The 18,121-nt window shown below is 39.1% G+C and overlaps 5 protein-coding genes across 7 annotated transcripts; 2 read left to right on the top strand and 3 right to left on the bottom strand.

Annotated features, from left to right (window-relative positions):
- The first annotated feature begins 595 nt into the window (after positions 1–595).
- Positions 596–2,174, top strand: LOC111803304 (Peroxidase superfamily protein). Its single transcript, XM_023687645.2, has 4 exons — positions 596–847; positions 933–1,121; positions 1,435–1,597; positions 1,676–2,174. The coding sequence occupies exons 1-4, from the start codon at positions 623–625 to the stop codon at positions 2,053–2,055; spliced, it is 957 nt and encodes a 318-aa protein (XP_023543413.2). The 5' UTR covers positions 596–622; the 3' UTR covers positions 2,056–2,174.
- A 365-nt stretch (positions 2,175–2,539) lies between these two features.
- LOC111804381 (extradiol ring-cleavage dioxygenase) lies at positions 2,540–4,818 on the bottom strand. 2 transcript variants are annotated; one of them, XM_023689161.2, is made up of 3 exons: positions 3,999–4,818; positions 3,322–3,698; positions 2,540–2,905 (listed from the first exon to the last, which is right to left on the bottom strand). In XM_023689161.2, exons 1-3 carry the CDS (start codon positions 4,233–4,235, stop codon positions 2,716–2,718), a joined length of 804 nt encoding a protein of 267 aa, XP_023544929.2. In that variant the 5' UTR covers positions 4,236–4,818; the 3' UTR covers positions 2,540–2,715. The 2 variants fall into 2 exon arrangements, with proteins under 2 accessions (XP_023544929.2, XP_023544930.2); XM_023689162.2 differs by lacking the exon at positions 2,540–2,905 and adding an exon at positions 3,104–3,233.
- A 148-nt stretch (positions 4,819–4,966) lies between these two features.
- Positions 4,967–7,053, bottom strand: LOC111804382 (complex 1 protein, LYR family protein). Of its 2 annotated transcripts, none has more exons than XM_023689164.2 (3): positions 6,914–7,053; positions 6,060–6,448; positions 4,967–5,445 (listed from the first exon to the last, which is right to left on the bottom strand). In XM_023689164.2, the coding sequence occupies exons 2-3, from the start codon at positions 6,276–6,278 to the stop codon at positions 5,332–5,334; spliced, it is 333 nt and encodes a 110-aa protein (XP_023544932.2). In that variant the 5' UTR covers positions 6,279–6,448; positions 6,914–7,053; the 3' UTR covers positions 4,967–5,331. The 2 variants fall into 2 exon arrangements, with proteins under 2 accessions (XP_023544932.2, XP_023544933.2); XM_023689165.2 differs by having other exon boundaries at positions 6,060–6,422.
- A 1,504-nt stretch (positions 7,054–8,557) lies between these two features.
- Positions 8,558–12,324, top strand: LOC111804546 (extradiol ring-cleavage dioxygenase). The gene is made up of 3 exons (XM_023689392.2): positions 8,558–8,923; positions 11,187–11,563; positions 11,896–12,324. Exons 1-3 carry the CDS (start codon positions 8,687–8,689, stop codon positions 12,104–12,106), a joined length of 825 nt encoding a protein of 274 aa, XP_023545160.2. The 5' UTR covers positions 8,558–8,686; the 3' UTR covers positions 12,107–12,324.
- A 657-nt stretch (positions 12,325–12,981) lies between these two features.
- On the bottom strand, positions 12,982–17,491 carry LOC111803957 (PHD finger protein At1g33420). The gene is made up of 5 exons (XM_023688580.2): positions 17,064–17,491; positions 16,496–16,622; positions 16,093–16,308; positions 14,065–14,673; positions 12,982–13,965 (listed from the first exon to the last, which is right to left on the bottom strand). Exons 1-5 carry the CDS (start codon positions 17,437–17,439, stop codon positions 13,173–13,175), a joined length of 2,121 nt encoding a protein of 706 aa, XP_023544348.2. The 5' UTR covers positions 17,440–17,491; the 3' UTR covers positions 12,982–13,172.
- Between the last annotated feature and the right edge of the window lie 630 nt (positions 17,492–18,121).

The following is an 18,121-nucleotide window of genomic DNA, read 5'->3' as shown; positions in this document are numbered from 1 at the left end:
GAAACGAGTGTCAGCAAATATGTTGAGCCCCGAAGGGGGTGAATTGTTAAATCTCACATCAATTAGAACGAGAAACGAGTGTCCAACGAGAACACTGGGCTCCGAAGAAGAGTGGATTATGAGATCCCACATCGATTGGAGAGGGAAACGAAACATTCTTTATAAAGGTATGAAAACCTGTATTTAACAGACATATTTTAAAAACCCTGAGGGAAAGTCTAAAAGGTACAACTTAGATGAAACAATATTTACTAGCGATAGACTTATGTCGTTATGTAACGAGCTTCCTAATGAATAATTTATGTTACGATCATGTGTATGTGTGTGTGGATGTTGATTTCAAACACATTTTCAATTATTTATGTGAATTGGAATCCAGATTTGATTGAATTGTTGGTGTTAGGTTTAATAATCCAACATGCAATGAACACATCAAAAAAGCTGTATACAAATCATTAATTATTTAATATCATGGCTTGTTTGAGTGGACAATGTGATGAACCCACTCTCCTTGTTCTTCACTTCAAACTATACTCTCCATGTCCATGTATAAATACACAAACTCCCACCACAACTCTTCTTTAACCATCTTCTATTCTCATTCAACCTAGCTACTTTCGAAATGTCATGGTTGATGTCGATGTCGATGAACTTAGTTAGTATTATCGTGTTGGTGGGCGTTAGTGTAACATTTAGAGGCGTAAATGGGTTGAGTATGGGATATTACTTGATGAGCTGCCCGTTTGTGGATCCGATTGTGAAGAACACGGTGAATCGAGCTCTTCAAAATGATCCCACTTTGGCTGCATCGCTCATTCGAATGCATTTTCATGACTGTTTCGTTGAGGTAAATTAGACTTTAAACATCCCATTTTCCTCAATCTCGTGTTTTTTTTAATTAAAGATGCAAATACTGATCTTGATATGAATAGGGATGCGATGGATCAGTGTTGATTGATTCGACACGAGACAACACAGCAGAAAAGGATTCTCCAGCCAACGAAAGCTTACGAGGTTACGAGGTTATTGATGACATTAAGGAACAATTAGAAAACCAATGTCCTGGTGTTGTTTCTTGCGCCGACATTGTCGCCATGGCGGCCAGAGATGCAGTCTTTTGGGTAATTTTTAAATTTTTTTCCCTCGATCCTAATGAAAAATATATTTTTGGTTAATGGGTTTTGGATATAATTTTCATTTCATCGTTAAGTTTCAAAATATCACACTTTTATTCGAGCTTGTTGGATGATGGAAGTCCCACATCCGCTAATTTAGGGAATTATCATGGGTTTATAAGCGAGGAATACTAACTCCATTGGTATGAGGCCAAAAGCCCAAAAAAGCCATGAGAGCTTATACTCAAAGTGGACAATATCATACCATTGTGGAGAGTCGTGTTCGTCTAACAGAGCTTACTAACGAGTAACTTAACAGGCGGGAGGTCCATTTTATGACATACCGAAGGGAAGAAAGGACGGAACGAGATCCAGAATCGAAGACACCGCCAATTTGCCTTCGCCTTTCTTCAATGCATCTCAGCTTGTTAATACCTTCGCCCGCCGTGGCTTTACTGCTCAGCAAATGGTCGCACTTTCCGGTAAACTTTAGACCATCTCTAACACCCAACTTAAACGGTTAATTATATAACTCATCGATAATTGACATGTATGTTTAGGGGCGCATACATTGGGAGTGGCACGATGCGTATCATTCAAAGACAGACTGGAGGGCACCGACCCTCTTCTGAGTCCCAACTTTGGGAGAACACTATCAAGAACATGCAGCAACGGCGACAATGCAATACAAACATTCGACGCCACGGCCGACAGCTTCGACAACGTCTATTACAACGCGCTGTCGAGAGGAGCCGGGGTTCTGTTTTCGGACCAGACGTTGTTCGCTAGCCCGCGTACGAGGGGCATTGTCAATGCCTACGCCATGAACCAAGCTCTGTTCTTCTTGGACTTCCAACAGGCCATCATCAAAATGGGTATGCTTGATGTAAAGGAAGGTCGTTGGGGCCAAGTCCGCCGCAACTGCCGTAGGGTTAATTGATTTAGATGTATTAGTTGTTAATAATAAGTAATGCAACACTCACGTGTGGATGTCGGTGTTTTGTGTGCGTGCGAGTGTGTGATAACGATCATATTATAGTTATTTGTAATTAACTCTTGTTCACTAAAGTTCTCTCTCTTTTAGAACCGTGTTTGTAACAGCTCAAGTTCACTACTAAAAGATATTGTCCGCTTTAGTCCGTTACGTACTATCATCCCCTTTCCAACCAATGTGGGTTCTTACAATCTACCCCCTTAGGGTCAGCGTCCTCGCTGGCGCACCGTTCGTCGGGCTCTGATACCATTTATAATAGCCCAAACCTATCGCTAGTAGATATTGTCCGTTTTGGCCCGTTACGTATTGTTGTCAGCCTCACGATTTTAAAACGTGTCTACTAGGGAGAGGTTTCCACATTCTTATAAGGAATATTTTGTTCCCCTCTCCAACCAAAGTGGGATCTCGTAATATGGTAGTGCTATTTCAATTCACTGAACAATAAACGTTCATACAATGTTGTAATAAACCAAAACCAAATTATATGGTTTGTCACAGAAATAAATAGGATCATTTTACAAACATACTCCATTATATTAACAAAGATACAAGGCAACTAGAAGAGTTGGAGGTTTGTAATGTTGATGCGATTAGTGGGTTTAGGGTTTAAGAGGCTGTGAACTGGTAGGAGGCGTAGGACATGGTGCCAAGGTCCCAGCTATGGTGGACTAGCTTCGTTTTGGGGTGGCCTCCGGCTGCCCCGATCGCGACATGGAGCGGAAATAGGTGGTCGGGACTTGGATGTGCCTTTTCTGCATTTGGAGCCTTCTTTTTGTACTCGTTCACATCTTCGTATCTACCACACGAAATATTCTTCTAATTCTCAAACAAAAAATATTTATTTAAGCTAAATGAGCAAAGAATAAGTGAGAGATGTCTACTTCAACCGTTGAAGGTGTTATGGATATTTAATATTGAATTATAGCTTACCATATATATCATATTGATCTTTTATTACTGTAACGGCCCAAGCCCAACCCCACCGCACAGCCCCACCCCACCGCACAGATATTGTCTTCTTTGGACTTTTCCTTTCGGGTTTCCCTTCAAGACTTTAAAACGCGTCTGCTAGAGAAAGATTTTGTACACCCTTTGTACACCAGGGTGTTTCGTTCTCCTCCCAACTAATGTGGGATATTACAATTATAGGCAAATATTTTTTATAAGTATCTTTCTATATCTTTTAATTTATTTGATTAGAAGTGAAATTACCTTCCTTGAAGGAGAGCATGTTTAAGCCAATCGTCAAATTCAATGGCCCATGAGGCGTTGACAGAAGACCTGGCGTGGCGGTCGAGTGTCCTAAGGTTGTGTGTGGCACTTCCTGACCCAACAATGAGAACCCCTTCATCCTTAAGAGGGGCCAATGCCTTGCCCATGTTGTAATGGTGTGTCCCATTTAGGCGTGATTGTACTGAAAGTTGGCAAACTGGAATGTCTGCCTCTGGATACATGAACATCAGAGGAACCCATGCTCCATGGTCCAGCCCTCGCCCTTTCTCCTCGTCCACCCGCTCGAACCCGGCCCCCTTCAGAGCTTCCTTCACCCTCTTCGCCAATGCCGGAGCTCCTGGTGCTGGATATTTTAACTGTTTTTCACATCATTTATGCATTATTGTTATCAATATTGGAAAATTTCTCTCAAAGTGTTCAAAGCTTGAAAATATATAAATGCCTAAACGGTTGAGAATTGTTGGAAGAGGTGTCCCACATCGGCTAATAAAGGGTTGATCATGAGTTTATAAGTAAGAAATACATCTCCATTGGTACGAGGTCTTTTGGGGAAACCAAAAGCAAAGTAATGAGAGCTTATGCTCAAAGCGAACAATATCATACCATTGTGAAGAGTCGTGGTTCCTAACATACACTTGCTAGGTTTAGTATGTTACCTCGTACATGGAGGAGGGGAAACCATAGAAGTCGTAGATGGTGTCGTTGGGGCCAGAAACGACGTTGACGGTGGGATAGGCGGTGTCGAAATGGGCAGAGACACAAAGAATGGCTTTGGGTGTTTGGGAAAAAACCTTGTCCTTCCATGATTTGAAGAAGTGCCTTGCTTTGATGCCATCGTCGATGGTTAGCGTTGGGGATCCATGGGATACATAGAAAGTGTCGTTCAAAGCCATCAGAAATAAGCTAGTAAGGTAAAGGCATGGAGTGCAGTGGGGAAGGGATATATAGAGCTCAATGTGAGGCACAAGCACATGCCGTTGAATGCGTGGGAAATTAGTCCTCAAATAGTAATCCTTCCACAAACGTGGGAAATTCAATTCTATCCCGTAATTATTGAACCACCATTAAATCTCTCTGTTGTAAGAGAACAGTTATAAATAGATTTGTTATCTATACAGAAATGTCTAAATCAATTATAGAAATGAAAACGTTTGACAGGTGACATTGGAGGTCTTCCATCTCCTTCAATTATATGTTACTTAGACCTAAAATGGGTTATTCTCGTATTTGTAGATAGAGTATGAAACCAAAGGCAATGCCTATTTTTCAATTCTAATACTTCATAAATGACTAAAACAGGTGAACCCGTAAGCAGGTTAGATGCATGAGACAAAAGGCACGTGATACCTTCCTGCGCAATTATACAATGGACGGGATGGAGCCCAAATATAATACAAAGAGAATAGACTCTCGAATGAGACTAAGCAGTCATCGACTGTTCCAGCATTTCTAGTACCAACTAATTCATTAAGACAAAATATCTTACGATGTCATGATGCACCCGTTCCTATGGCCTCATCATCTAAAGTGACTTCCAATTACTCAGAAATTCTATATGGGGGGCTTGGATGATGAGCAAAATAATTGATCAAGAAGTTGGTCAAAGTGAAAATGAGTAAACACATAACTTCAAACGGTTGGTTGATTATATTGCGATGAAAACACCTACAACTAAGATCCAACTAAGTCAAAGTGCCTCTTGATCAAAATTCAACGGCTCTTTTTCACGTTATTGAAGTACATATTATATGGAAATGAAACAAATAACTCACCAGATTGCTGTCAAACTCACCCTCAGAAGTTGTAATAAGAGGAAAAACCTTCGTAGCTGAACTTTGCTTCTTCCAATGCACATAAAACTGAAGTATCAGATGGTAGAAGATCAACAATATTAAAGTCTGCTGGTACAGAGGCAGCTCATCGAAGTCATTATTCTTCTTTTCTTAGGAGGAACAAAGTAATTCTGCTTAATAAAACAACCACAGGGCGTCAGGGTTGATAAACCTCCGGAAGTTTAAGCCCCACACTTGCTGCAGACTTGCCCAATATCCGCTTCATTTCATCTGATCTATCAACAGCAATGTTGTACGAGAACAGCAAGTCCTGAACATACATAACCAATAAAAATTACAATTATTAACAAACATCAAATGAGGAAACGAAGCAGAAGTTCATTTATTCTTGATTCTGAGCTATAATTTGTCTTCTGCTAGAATTTGAATATCTCATTACTCTGTAATTGCAGATAGTAGAACGTAAGAAGTAGCTATTTTCCCCATCAAATCTTGCATTGAAGATCTACAAATTGATTGATAAACCACCTAATGAAACAGTATCTATATTATACGTCGTACTTAGATTAATGAACCATTAACAAGTCCTCATTTGTCAAAAATCCTCAATGGACTACAAATTAATCTACATTGTAAAAGAAAATTATAGTGAATGAATCACATAACCAAACAAAAGATTACTGAGGCCCCACTAGTCAACACTACTTCCACCTATAGCCAAAGGGTTGAATGTTTTTGAAATTCAAGCCAAGTTCGAAAAAAAATTGTTTTTGAAATTCGACTAAGAATCTGAAGGTTCCCTTATAAGTTATAAAAGATGAAATTCATTCTAAAGAAACTATGAAAAATACAACAATGGTTATCAAGGCCTAATTCTTTATTCGAACAAGCAAAAAGTTTTAAATAGTGGAAGTGAAGTATTGCCTTTTGATGGTGCACGCTGTTAAGTAGAAATGTGTAATCGCGAGCAAGCTTGATTTTCTGTTGAACAGAATGGGGTTTCGAAAGTGTGCTTGTCTCCCTGAACTTCTGAGCCACATAGTCCACAAAATGCTTCTTGTTCTCTTCCTTTCCAATATGGTTCTTTACAGCTTTGAGAATCTGGCGGTAAACCTTAGCTACCTGCAAGGCTTCTGAATTCATTTCCAACTTAAAAAGTCTTCAAGGGCCTCTTCTTGTCACTCAAAAAGTCTACGATTTCACTATGTGCTCTGCCCAGAAAATATTGACTAATAACATAATAGATTTGAGAACTTCATGGCAATGGTGGCGGCAGATACAGTAGAGCTGTAATGAGATTTGAGAAGAAACACCTATGCAGTTAAAAATGGATCAATACAATAAATAAATATATAGTCACCAAAAATGAATCTCATTCGTAATTATATTGGCCGACTGAACAATATCATATCATATGACCGGTAACAGAACCATCTTGAATTAGTTTGGTTTAATTTGAAATGGCCAGAGAAATTAGCCAAACTGAACCTCCTTGATTCGAATAATCGATTTGATTTGGTTTCTGGAAATACGACGGTTGAGTGAAGATTTATTCGAGAACTTCATTGCCACTAAAAACAGAAAGAAAGGAAGCCCTGATTCTAAGAACGGAGTAAACAGACAGCACAAATGTAAGTACATCAACAAAAATTGGCAAATTTGTATCCAAAAATATGCAAAGCCAAGAGAAAATCATCACAGAAATAGAAAAATGCTTAATCAATGGTGCCAAATTAAGAAGAATCTGCAACTTTCAATCAAGAAGCGGCTAAACTGACCTTGAAGAGAACGCAACGAGACTCGCGATTCGACCCTGAAGCCCTAATTCTGAGGAAATCCGATTGGAATGGTTTCGAATACACAAGCACGGATCCACTTCGAATATGAATGCAGGTCTTCTATTTATTTATTTGTTATTTTTTTTCGAAAAAAAAAAAAAAATACATCTCTAATTACTAATTTTAAAATTTCAAAATTTTACATTTTTATTTTTAACTTAATTATTTGAAATATGTGAGGTATATTCGCTAATTTACACGATCATTGTCAGCAATGAATACATCTCTATTGACACGAGACCTTTCGGAGAAATCCAAAGCAAAATTATGATAACTTAAGCTCAAACTAGGCAATATCATATCATTGTAGAAAGTCGTGATTCCTTTTTATATAATTTGAACCCTATATACTTGTTATAACTACCAACTAAAATAGTTTTCTAAGGGTAGGGCCGAAGACTTGAGCATACATCGTCCATGCCAACAACGATCCAAGTTTGGTCGGTTGATTTACTCGAGGGCAAGAGTAAATACCGCACAATTGCAATACGAGTCCTATAAGATGCGATTGTGACACATGCCGTTTGTTAGATTCTCATGAGAGTTGAAACTTCATGATGGAAAATCACTAGTCACCGTTCTCTCCTTACCTACATCAAAAGGAAAACTCTGTGCAAGTGGTTCGAGCTAATCGTTCAAATGTCATTTGCATTATTTTTAGAGCAAATTTGGCATTATTATACCTAACCAATGACCACATTGAATTCTACTTTTTTTGGCGGCAGACTTTTACAATTATGTAGCATTGATTCCCAATATTGAATGAGTCAAGCCAATTTGGATTCGCGTCGTTGCGACCAAGCAACGTATGTTCGAACCTCTGACCCTGTTTTGAAGAGAAGTTTTAGAAAACAGGAAGATTTTTGAAAAAGATTTTGAAAGCAAGGTTGAAAGAGAGTTTGAAAGTCTTATATGACTATAAACCAAGAAAGAAACATCACAACTAAAATATTATATAATTTGGGTAGGAAGAACTGACAACTAGTCGCTGTTGGATGATGAAAATCTCACATCGCCTAATTTAGAGAATGTGAGATTTTGTATAATTTAAGATATGCATGACCGTGAATAAAGAGTTTGGTATGACCTGGGCATGCAGCCACGAACAACACGTCCTAGAAAAGCATGACCGTGAATAAAGAGTTTGGTATGACCTGGGCATGTGGCCACGAACAACACGTCCTAGAAAAGCATGATCGTGAATAAAGAATTTGGTATGACTTGGGGATGCGGCCACGAACAGCACGTCCTAGAAAAGCATGACCGTGAATAAAGAGTTTGGTATGACCTGGGCATGTGGCCACGAACAACCCGTCCTAGAAAAGCATGACCGTGAATAAAGAGTTTGGTATGACCTGGGTATGTGGCCACGAACAACAGGTTCTAGAAAAGTATGACCGTGACATATGACATACAATATTGAAACCGTGTATGCGGCCACGAACAAGACGTCCTAGAAAAGCATGACTGTGACATATGACATTTGAAACCGTGTATTAAAAATAGTTCTGTTTTTGCAAATATTTTACCATTTTTTTTTGAAAGAGCTCTGATTTGAATATACACGTAAATATGTGCTTGTTGTACCTAACGTTGAGAACCTCCCCCACCTACCCCCGACCTCCGCCTCAAATATAGCCATCATTTTGGTGTAGTTGACCCTAAAATTTCGATCAAATTCAGAGCCAATAGAATCCGATCGCGCATTATTCCATGGCTTTGAACGACACTTTTTACCTCTCCCATGGCTCTCCGATGCTCAGCATCGACGATAGCATAAAAGCGAGGCAGTTCTTCAAATCTTGGAAGAACGAGGTCGTTGCGGTCAAACCCAAAGCCATTCTCTGCATTTCTGCCCATTACGACACCACTTTCCCCACTGTCAATGTCGTCTCAGGTCCTAATGATACCATCTACGACTTCTATGGCTTCCCCTCCTCTATGTACAAGGTAATGGAATGTACTCTTTTCATTTCTGGCTTTAGGATCATTTCTTTTATGATGTTTTTCTGGAATTATCAATGATTGTTTGGATTTAGCATCCATTTTTTCCATTTTTGAATTCAATAACATGAGGTGTTGGAGAATTCTGAATTGGATTTTGTGCTCTGAATTTTGTATTTAGGATATGGAAATGGTTCCATTTATCAGGTTGCTTCTCATTCCTGGTTAACATAGTCTGTTTATATTTTAACCTTTGAACTTCACCTTTCAAAAATATATTAGTAATGATGTAATTGCGTGATTCCACAGCCTCAACCCTTATGAAAAGACCCTCGTGGAGGCATCCGAATCACTATCTGAAAAACCTTTGTTTCTTTCTATGTTTTTCGACGAATCTATAAGGAAACGCTCAAGTTTAAAAATCTTACACATATAAATGGTTAAAATACGAATTTTTTCACTTTCGCTTCCGGGCCATTTTGCACTCAAATTCCAATTGTTGAATTAAAATGAAGAAAGTCAAAATGTTGACTTTCATCTAATGGAAAAATCCATGTTAGTGGAATTTTGAGGTGTCAAAATTTGGTTTAACCAAACTTGCATATTTGCCAAATAAACCCCACAAGTTTGAGTGGAATTCTCAACTTTTGAGAAGGATGTGATTGACCAAAAGTGTCAGCTCCATCAACAACTCTGATTGAAGGATCAGCTTGATCAACAACTGTTGTTGTTTTATCAGTAGCTTCTTTAGAAATCTCACTTAATACTAGTTTGCTACGAAGTTGATGATTGCTTACGTGGTCTTCCTCTAAGAATGTAGCGTTCGTTGATACAAACACTCTATTTTCTTGAGGATCATAAAACAAACCACCTTTCGTCTCTTTGGGGTATCCTACGAATAGACATAATTTTGAACGACGTTCTAATTTCTTGGGATTTTGCAACAACACATGTGCTGGACATCCCCAAATTCTGAAGTGACGTAAACTACCTTTACGCCCTTTCCATAACTCATAAGGTGTTTCTGAAACACTCTTAGTAGGAACCATGTTCAAAATGTATGTAGCAGTCTCCACTGCATATCCCCAAAACGGATCGGGTAATTGAGCGAAACTCATCATAGACCGAACCATGTCTAATAGAGTTCTATTTCTCCTTTCTGATACACCATTTTGTTGAGGCATACTAGGGGCTGAGAGTTGAGACCTTATTCCATGTTCTATCATATAGTCCTGAAATCTTAAATCCATGTACTCTCCTCCTCGATCTGATCGAAGTGTTTTAATAGTTTTACCTAATAGATTCTCAACCTCAGTCTTATACTCTCTGAATTTTTCAAGAGCTTCGGACTTGTGATGCATTAGGTAAAGATAGCCATACCTTGAATAATCATCAATAAAACTGATGAAATATACATACCCTTCTCGTGCTTTGACATTCATTGGACCACAGAGATCTGTATGCACGAGTTCTAAGGTTTCTTTGGCTCTATAACCTTTTTCGCAAAATGATCGTTTAGTCATTTTACCCTCAAGACAAGACTCACATGGAGGTAAAGAATTGTCTTCTAACTTATTTAGAAGTCCTCTTTTAACCAATCTCTCAATCCTATTGAGATTAATGTGGCCTAGTCTTAAGTGCCAAAGATAGGTATTAGGAGAAATCTTTTGTCGTTTATTTTGAGTTTCAGCTGTTTTAAACATTTCAGTATTTAAAATAGCTTTTGTTTTGCTTGGTTTTAACATATATAAGTTGTTTTCTAGTTTTGCAGAACAAATATGAATACCTCTTTTGCAAATGAACACTTCATTGATTTCAAAAGATACTTTATACAATTGTTCTAATAAACAAGAGATGGATATTAGATTTCTTTTCATTCCAGGAACAAAATCGAAGGGGGTGGACACAAGGTGATGTGCCAGCAAGAACGCTGGGCCCGAAGAAGGGTGGATTGAGGGGTCCCACATTGACTGGAGAAGGGAACGAGTGCCAGCGAAGACGCTGGGCCTCGAAGAGGGTGAATTGTGAGATCCCACATCGGTTGGAGAGGGGAACAAAAGCATTCTTTACAAGGGTGTGGAAACCTCTCCCTAGCACACACGTTTTAAAACCTAGAGGTAGACTTGGACGGTGGAATATTATTAACGTGAGAATTCCATTCAAATGTAGAAAATGAGGTTTAAACAAGCACCTTCTCTGTCACCATCCCTGTTTGGCTTTGGTTCAACATAGATAGAGCCCTAACATGTTTAGAATGACTTGAAAACAGATTAAATATCCAGCACCCGGAGCTCCAGAGTTGGCGAAGAGGGTGAAGGAGACTCTGATAAGGGCCGGGTTCGAGCGAGTCGACGAGGAGCGAGGGCGGGGGCTGGACCATGGAGCATGGGTTCCTCTAATGTTCATGTATCCAGAGGCAGACATACCAGTTTGCCAACTTTCAGTACAATCACACCTAAATGGGACACATCATTACAACTTGGGCAAAGCATTGGCTCCTCTTAAGGATGAAGGAGTTCTAATAATTGGGTCAGGAAGTGCCACACACAACCTTAGGACTCTCAACCGCAGTGGTAAGCCTTCAGCCACTGCCCCATGGGCTCTTGAGTTTGATACTTGGCTTAAAGATGCTCTTCTTCAAGGAAGGTACGTTCATCACTTTCACTGTTTGTACCTTAATTATGTGCCTAAGTTGTTTTAGATGCTTTCATGGTTTAGTCGAAGCATCTTTTCAATTTATTGTTTTTTTTTGTATTTCCTTTTGGACTTCCCCTCAAAATTTTAAAAATACGTCTGTTAGGGAGAGGTTTCCATACCCTTATAAACAATGATTAGTTCTCCTCCCCAACCGATTCATATGAAACTTTTGAAGAGACTTTTGAATTTAGTTTTTGAAGAGACATTTCACTTTCTTGAAGAAAAAATGTTTTGTTTCTTTTTCTTAACCGGGAATCAGAATAAAAATGTTTTATGGGTAGATATGACGATGTGAACGAGTACGAGAAGAAGGCTCCACATGCAAAAATGGCACATCCGAGTCCGGACCACTTTTACCCACTCCACGTTGCGATCGGGGCAGCAGGAGGCGACCCGAAAACCAAGCTAATCCATCATAGCTGGGACCATGGCACCATGTCCTATGCCTCCTACCAATTCACAGCCTCTTCCCCCTCCCACCAGTCACACTAACATTACAACAAACCTCAAAATCTCTGTTGTTTATAGGCTGCAAATGTTTGTGTTGTGTGCACGTTCAAATGTAAAACATGATTGTGTTTAAAATTGTCGTGTTTATCTCTGTTGGAGATACCATATGATTTGGTTTGCTTGTACTTGTGCGACAGAGCAGCTTATGAATTCTTGTACTGTATAATTAACAATACAATAATGATATTATGTTTTTTTAAGGATGTTTGGGACATTCTTGAACATAGTGTGTTTATGATGTCTTTCCAATGTTTATTCTCTTAGTTTAAAATCTTGTATCTACAAGGTTTAAAATACTTTTGAATGGATGGAGGTGGTGAATTTGTTCATCGTTACCTAACATTCTATCTAATATTCTATCTCGCTAGGGCTAAAACTCCACAAGATGTACTATAAAAGAATGCGACTAGTTGTCAATTCTTCCTACCCGAGTTATATGCTATCAAAGTCGTTGTTGCCTACTCGTTTTTAGCTTATAACATTGCTTTCTTTAAAACTGTTTTCAACGTATTTCTTTGCTCACGTTTTCTAAAACATTTCTATCAAACATGACTCGAGACTCAAGCATACACCAATATTGTTCACGAAATGTGAATTTTACATGACTTATTTGTTCATTGATTTAGAACAAGTGTCACACAATCGTTGTCGAGTTTCTAATATCCTAATATCCATGCCGTGGTGTTATTAGCTTAAACAATCTTATCTCGAGTTTCTAATTTCAATCTCATATTCGCATCATCTAGCTCTACAGTTCATCTATTATCGTCGTTCAACGTATTCAATTCTAGGAAAATTCTATCCTAAGACATAATCATAATTCGATTCGACCCAATTCGACGATGACCCTACAAACATTTCTTAAGAAACAAGTTAGCGAGTTTCATTTCAACTCATCATCCTTTTTCCTATGAACATGTACAAGAATAACAAAACGAGGAAACAAATGTAATCAGAGATTTTGGCCTAACTTCAGCTGTACACATTCACAAGGCCCCAACAAAAACAGAACTGAAACCAAATCTATATACACAAATACAGTTCTCAACTAACATAACCGACTCCGCATGGTATCGGCCTCCGTTTCCCCATTGGTATTCATTGCAACAATGGAGCTTCTGCATTTATAACATACAAATTTCCCTGGGACCGTGTCGGAGTCTCGAATCCCCGAGCATCTTGTATGTTGCCAAACCCCACACAAGTCGCAGGCTAGCATTTTCTCCCCGTCGTCGTCCTTGGCTCCACAACTACATTCAACTGTCCACCTTTCTACCCCCCTCTCCATTCGAAACCTGTTCAGCGCGATCTTCACTTGGCATCTTCCTCTAACACGCACCGACTCGGTTTGTCCGAACAGCAGCTTGACCTGGGTGGAATCATCTACACCCCCATGGTCGACTATCTCTTCTACTTGAAACCTTCTGAACATCAAATATACATCTTGGAAAGCTTTTGATGCTTCTAGCTTCAGGTCAGACATGGTAGCATTAGATGTAAGTACAACTAGCTCTGGAGGGGGCCTTGAGGAATTGTCTTTTGAGTCGTCCACGACTTCGACCTCGCACAAGAGACATATCGAAAAAGGATTCAACTTAGTCGACAGCTTCTCGGGCTTATAATCTTTTACAAATTGCTTGCAGTCTATGAGCTTCACAGCTGAGCTCACTGCTGCTGCCCTTCTTGGCTGGGGCCCATAGTTCACCATAGAATGTGGATGAAGCATGGCATTGTACAAAAATCTCAAGTCCAACAGAAGATTCTCTTCAGATGGGTAGCTAGAGATGGATGATTCAGTACAATCAGTAGCAGTATTCAATGAAACACGGCCGGGTTCGAGCCTGCATAACAACAAATCTACCCCTTGAGAGACCACACATTACGAACAAAGCCTTGCTACAAGTGTACAAAACAGTATTATGAACAAGCAATTCATTTACCTGTATTCGAAAGCACCTGATTGAGGATTGCGTTGAGCATTGACAACCATCCCATCAGATGATATTTTTCCACCAAGATTCTTAAGGCAATAATCAAGCAGTTCAGGTGGACCTGCTTTGCACACAGCACCACGAAGGGTGCGCCAAGTGACCCAATTCGACCCAGATACAGCATGCAGCACTTTCAGCATTGCTTCTTCGACACGTGTAATGTCACTTCTTGTCCACGAGCACAAGACCCTTGATGGCTGCTTCTCATCCGTTACATCAGTAATGGATGTTGATGACTTGCGAACATTATGAATCAAGCTCATCAGAAACCTAAAGAGATCTCTTACGTTTACAAGTTTGCGCTCTGACAAAGACTGATAATACAAAATTATGTCCTGCAGATGAGAACGGGGCTTACGTCCTTGAGATGTAAAGATTGACAAAGGAAGGCTGGAGAGGGTTTCAACAGCCATTTTGTAAGCATCGGGAGTGACAGCAAAACTACCAGCACCAAATTCATAACCCCAATCGCCATACCACGGATGACCTTTGGTGACGGCATGAAGCAGCCGGTACCCAACCCCATACTTCTTGGACACATCCATCACGCTCACCTTTCTACTCAAATACAGAATACAAAAATTCAATAAACCCATGTACCCATAACAAGGAAGAACATGCCACTATCACCATTTGCAGCACAGACAGAGAGGCATTGGCTGAATTTTTCATTGATAAATATAAAGAGAAACAGAACTCAACCAACCATTGACAACAATGTGTAGACTTGATAAAAGAAGAAAAAACAGAATTAATAGAAATAAATGCAAAGATAAGGGAAAGAGTAAAATCACAACTCATATATAAAAGGCCCCAGATTGTTACAAATGTCATTAAGAGGATAAGCAGCAAAATGTTGACAATAAACACCACAGAGAAGCTTTAATTTTGATAAATTCATTCCGATCCATCCAATCAAGAGACTTGTTTCAAAAACTCATAGATTTCTGTCCAACAAAAAATCTGAGAGTAGCTTTGGAAGGCATAACAACTAAGCTTTTGTGGGAAGAGCTAGCCCCAAAAAGAACTTAGAGAATATTAGATCTGGAATCCTCCCCAAGGATCCAACACATAATGAAGAGAATAGGGCACTGAGGTTGAATTTTTTTTAAGAGACAATGGAGTACAGATACCACCGAAAAATACAGGGTACAACACTTATTATTGACCTCAGATAAAATACTCAAATATAGGCACACACCAACGTCGATAGAATAGCATTGAGAGATTCAACATCCGTTGGAGAAGGGAACGAAACATTTTTTGTAAGGGTGTGGAAGCCTCTCCCTAGTAGACGTGTTTTAAAACCTTGAGGGGAAGATTGGAAGGGCAAGTTCAAAGAGAACAATATCTACTAGCAATGGACTTGGGCTGTTACAAGCATCTTCCCAATTTCATTTGTAACAATGCACTAGGAATAAAACATAATTAAAATAAAACAGATGTTCCACTTTATGATCATGCATTGTGTGTGAGTACCAAATTTGCAAAGGAAAATTATAATAAATAATGAAAGCTTTTCTTTCCTTTGGTTATGATGGAAAGAGTGCTGAAGTGCCCTTCCATTGCATAAAATTACAAACTTGTAGGTTTCACTCGAGCAGTTTGCTTTATACATCATAATAAATCAAACCAAGCTTACTTCACCATGTTTTTTCCAATAATAGTTCATAAGGTAGCAAACAAAAATATTTGCAGATTAATTGTGACAACCCAAGCTCACCGCTAGCAGATATTGTCCTCTTTGGACTTTCCCTTTCAGGCTTTCTCTCAAGGTTTTCAAAACGTGTCTGCTAGGGACGAGGTTTCCACACCCTTACAAGGAATGCTTCGTTCTCCTCCCAAACCGATGTGGTATCTCACGTTAATAAATGCAAGAGGCTAGATGTAAATACTTCAATTGACAATGTGATGTGAACTGAAACAAGCTATCATAAACACATTTTCAAAAGGATTCACTGTAGGGGGTTGCCTTACCTTACTCCAAGCATTTTACAAAATCGATCCCAAAAATTCATGATATGGCATCCAGATAAGTGGCTTGAGCCACCCTCTCTTCCATTGACCCTGAGTAGGTGCCCATAACCATTGGAGTGAACCACAGCATGTAAGAGATGGGTATTGTTCTCCAACTGCTGGTACACCCAATCTTCTACATCATCTGCACTCGTTACATGGTTGCACGACTTGCATCTACAAATCCAAATATAATAAGAAACTCTTCAAAATCGTGAGAAAAACAACTGCAAAAATCATATCTAATCCCAAAAGCAATCACACAAACCCATTGAGCTAAAAGGAAGAACAAAGGTACAAATTAAAGGAAAATCTGGATTGTTGAGTCCAGAAGGGAAAAAAGGGGTGTGGTAAATGAGCTCACTTGGACTCGGAGAGATGCAAGACGTCTCCACAGCACATACATGGCTTATGATAACCTCCAATGGAGCTTCCATTAGCCTTTATTATGAAATGGTACCGTTTGGCGCACACAGGATGTGCACTCCACCCTAACCAATGCCATACAATTCCAAACAATTCATATCAATCATCAAACAAAAACACCCTTTTCTGCCTTCTTCTACAGATAACCCATAAGAACATCATCATAACCCTAAACTTACAAATCAAAACATCAAAACGTATAAAAGAAATCGATATTCGAAGTGTTTCAAACAAAAAAGAACAAATAATTTTGTCAGATTTCCAAAAGAAATTAAGAAAATGGTCCAAAAGCGAAGCCCCAAAAGAACAAAAATAATATCCAATTATCTTTTATTCCGCCACGTGTAACACATCCAACGGTCGTCTCAACAAGGCCCCACGGAAAGAAAAAATCTCGTAGATATCGCCATCAGTCAAATTCTCAAACATCACATCGCGAGATTTTCAGAGAGAGAGAGAGAGAGAGAGAGAGAGAGAGATCGGCGAATCGGTGTAAGGAGACTCACCAACAACACGGCACTGGTCGCAGTAGAGGGATCTGGATCTGGCGACGTCTTCCTCGACGATATCGAGATAAACAAGGGCAGGTTGAGAGTCGGGGCCGTGGAGGCCGAGGTCGCCGACGCGGAAGAGGATCTGCCAGGTGAGAAGGTGAGGGAACAAGGAAGAGGGCGAGGGGAGGAGGGCGTGCTTGGAGAGGAAGGTGCGGACGTTGTTCCGGAAGGGGCAGGTGAAGAGATGGTCGTGGTCGTGGTCGTGGTCGGGATCATGGGCGGCGCCGGCGGCGGACATGGAGGAAGAAGAAGGGAAGGAGAGGAAGTCGAAGAGATCAGCCGTGACACGTCTCTTCATTCTCTTGTGGGGACGGGCGTTAACGACCATAGCTGGAAGGCGGAAGAGAGAAAGAGACGGCGGAGATTAGAGTTAGAGAGAGAGAAATCGGGGGAGGGAGGTGGAGAGATAGCGGTTCAGGGTTTTTTCTGTCCCCTTCGGTTTGGTTTTTTTTCTTTGGTTTTAGTGAATTCTGAACCGAAGAAAAGAGAAGAGAGTCGGTTTAATTAAAGAGAGAGAGAATTGGTTTTTAATGATAAAGAGAGAGAAACGGAGGATTTAAACAAAAAAATAAATTATTAAATATTTTCGTTTTTTTAAATTTTTTTATTTTATTTTTTATTTTTTTAATTTAAAGATATAAATATTTTTATTAAAATTATAATATATCAAACATGAGTATATTAAGAATGAATTTATTAGTAATCAAAACCATAAAATTATGTATTAAATTTGTATTAAATGTCATTGTGAATGATATAAAAGTATGTATTCGAATTAAAAAAAAATTGTATTAAAATGTTACTTTTATTATGAAATTAGGAAATGTTATTTTCATAAGGAATAAACTATTTGTAGTAAATTTGTCCAATAATAAATATTTGATTATTCATGAAAAATATTTTTGGCTAATTACCAAAAATCTATACAAATATATACAAATTCTTTTTATATAATTATGTCCTAAAATATTACCAATTGTTTATTTAATTATTTATAATTTGGATGAAAA

Source organism: Cucurbita pepo, chromosome 10, assembly GCF_057944985.1.
Source record: "Cucurbita pepo subsp. pepo isolate OVF chromosome 10, ASM5794498v1, whole genome shotgun sequence".
In the NCBI taxonomy this organism is placed as follows: Eukaryota; Viridiplantae; Streptophyta; class Magnoliopsida; order Cucurbitales; family Cucurbitaceae; genus Cucurbita; species Cucurbita pepo.
The sequence above is the reverse complement of the archived record's forward strand: the minus strand, read 5'-3'. Positions and strand labels throughout refer to the sequence as shown.

What these genes read in the sequence shown, in the direction of transcription:
- LOC111803304 (XM_023687645.2), top strand. Translation starts at nt 623, where the DNA reads ATGTCATGGTTGATGTCGATGTCGATGAACTTAGTTAGTATTATCGTG. An exon ending in TTCATGACTGTTTCGTTGAG is followed by an intron (nt 848 to 932) that starts GTAAATTAGACT and finishes TGATATGAATAG; the next exon opens with GGATGCGATGGATCAGTGTT. An exon ending in CCAGAGATGCAGTCTTTTGG is followed by an intron (nt 1,122 to 1,434) that starts GTAATTTTTAAA and finishes GTAACTTAACAG; the next exon opens with GCGGGAGGTCCATTTTATGA.
- LOC111804381 (XM_023689161.2), bottom strand. Translation starts at nt 4,235, where the DNA reads ATGGCTTTGAACGACACTTTCTATGTATCCCATGGATCCCCAACGCTA. An exon ending in TCCCCTCCTCCATGTACGAG is followed by an intron (nt 3,699 to 3,998) that starts GTAACATACTAA and finishes TGTGAAAAACAG; the next exon opens with TTAAAATATCCAGCACCAGG. An exon ending in CATGCTCTCCTTCAAGGAAG is followed by an intron (nt 2,906 to 3,321) that starts GTAATTTCACTT and finishes TTCGTGTGGTAG; the next exon opens with ATACGAAGATGTGAACGAGT.
- LOC111803957 (XM_023688580.2), bottom strand. Translation starts at nt 17,439, where the DNA reads ATGGTCGTTAACGCCCGTCCCCACAAGAGAATGAAGAGACGTGTCACG. An exon ending in TTGCATCTCTCCGAGTCCAA is followed by an intron (nt 16,309 to 16,495) that starts GTGAGCTCATTT and finishes TTGGATTTGTAG; the next exon opens with ATGCAAGTCGTGCAACCATG. An exon ending in TCAGGTGCTTTCGAATACAG is followed by an intron (nt 13,966 to 14,064) that starts GTAAATGAATTG and finishes GTTGTTATGCAG; the next exon opens with GCTCGAACCCGGCCGTGTTT.
- LOC111804546 (XM_023689392.2), top strand. Translation starts at nt 8,687, where the DNA reads ATGGCTTTGAACGACACTTTTTACCTCTCCCATGGCTCTCCGATGCTC. An exon ending in TCCCCTCCTCTATGTACAAG is followed by an intron (nt 8,924 to 11,186) that starts GTAATGGAATGT and finishes ACTTGAAAACAG; the next exon opens with ATTAAATATCCAGCACCCGG. An exon ending in GATGCTCTTCTTCAAGGAAG is followed by an intron (nt 11,564 to 11,895) that starts GTACGTTCATCA and finishes TTTTATGGGTAG; the next exon opens with ATATGACGATGTGAACGAGT.
- LOC111804382 (XM_023689164.2), bottom strand. Translation starts at nt 6,278, where the DNA reads ATGAATTCAGAAGCCTTGCAGGTAGCTAAGGTTTACCGCCAGATTCTC. An exon ending in ACAGCGTGCACCATCAAAAG is followed by an intron (nt 5,446 to 6,059) that starts GCAATACTTCAC and finishes ATGTATGTTCAG; the next exon opens with GACTTGCTGTTCTCGTACAA.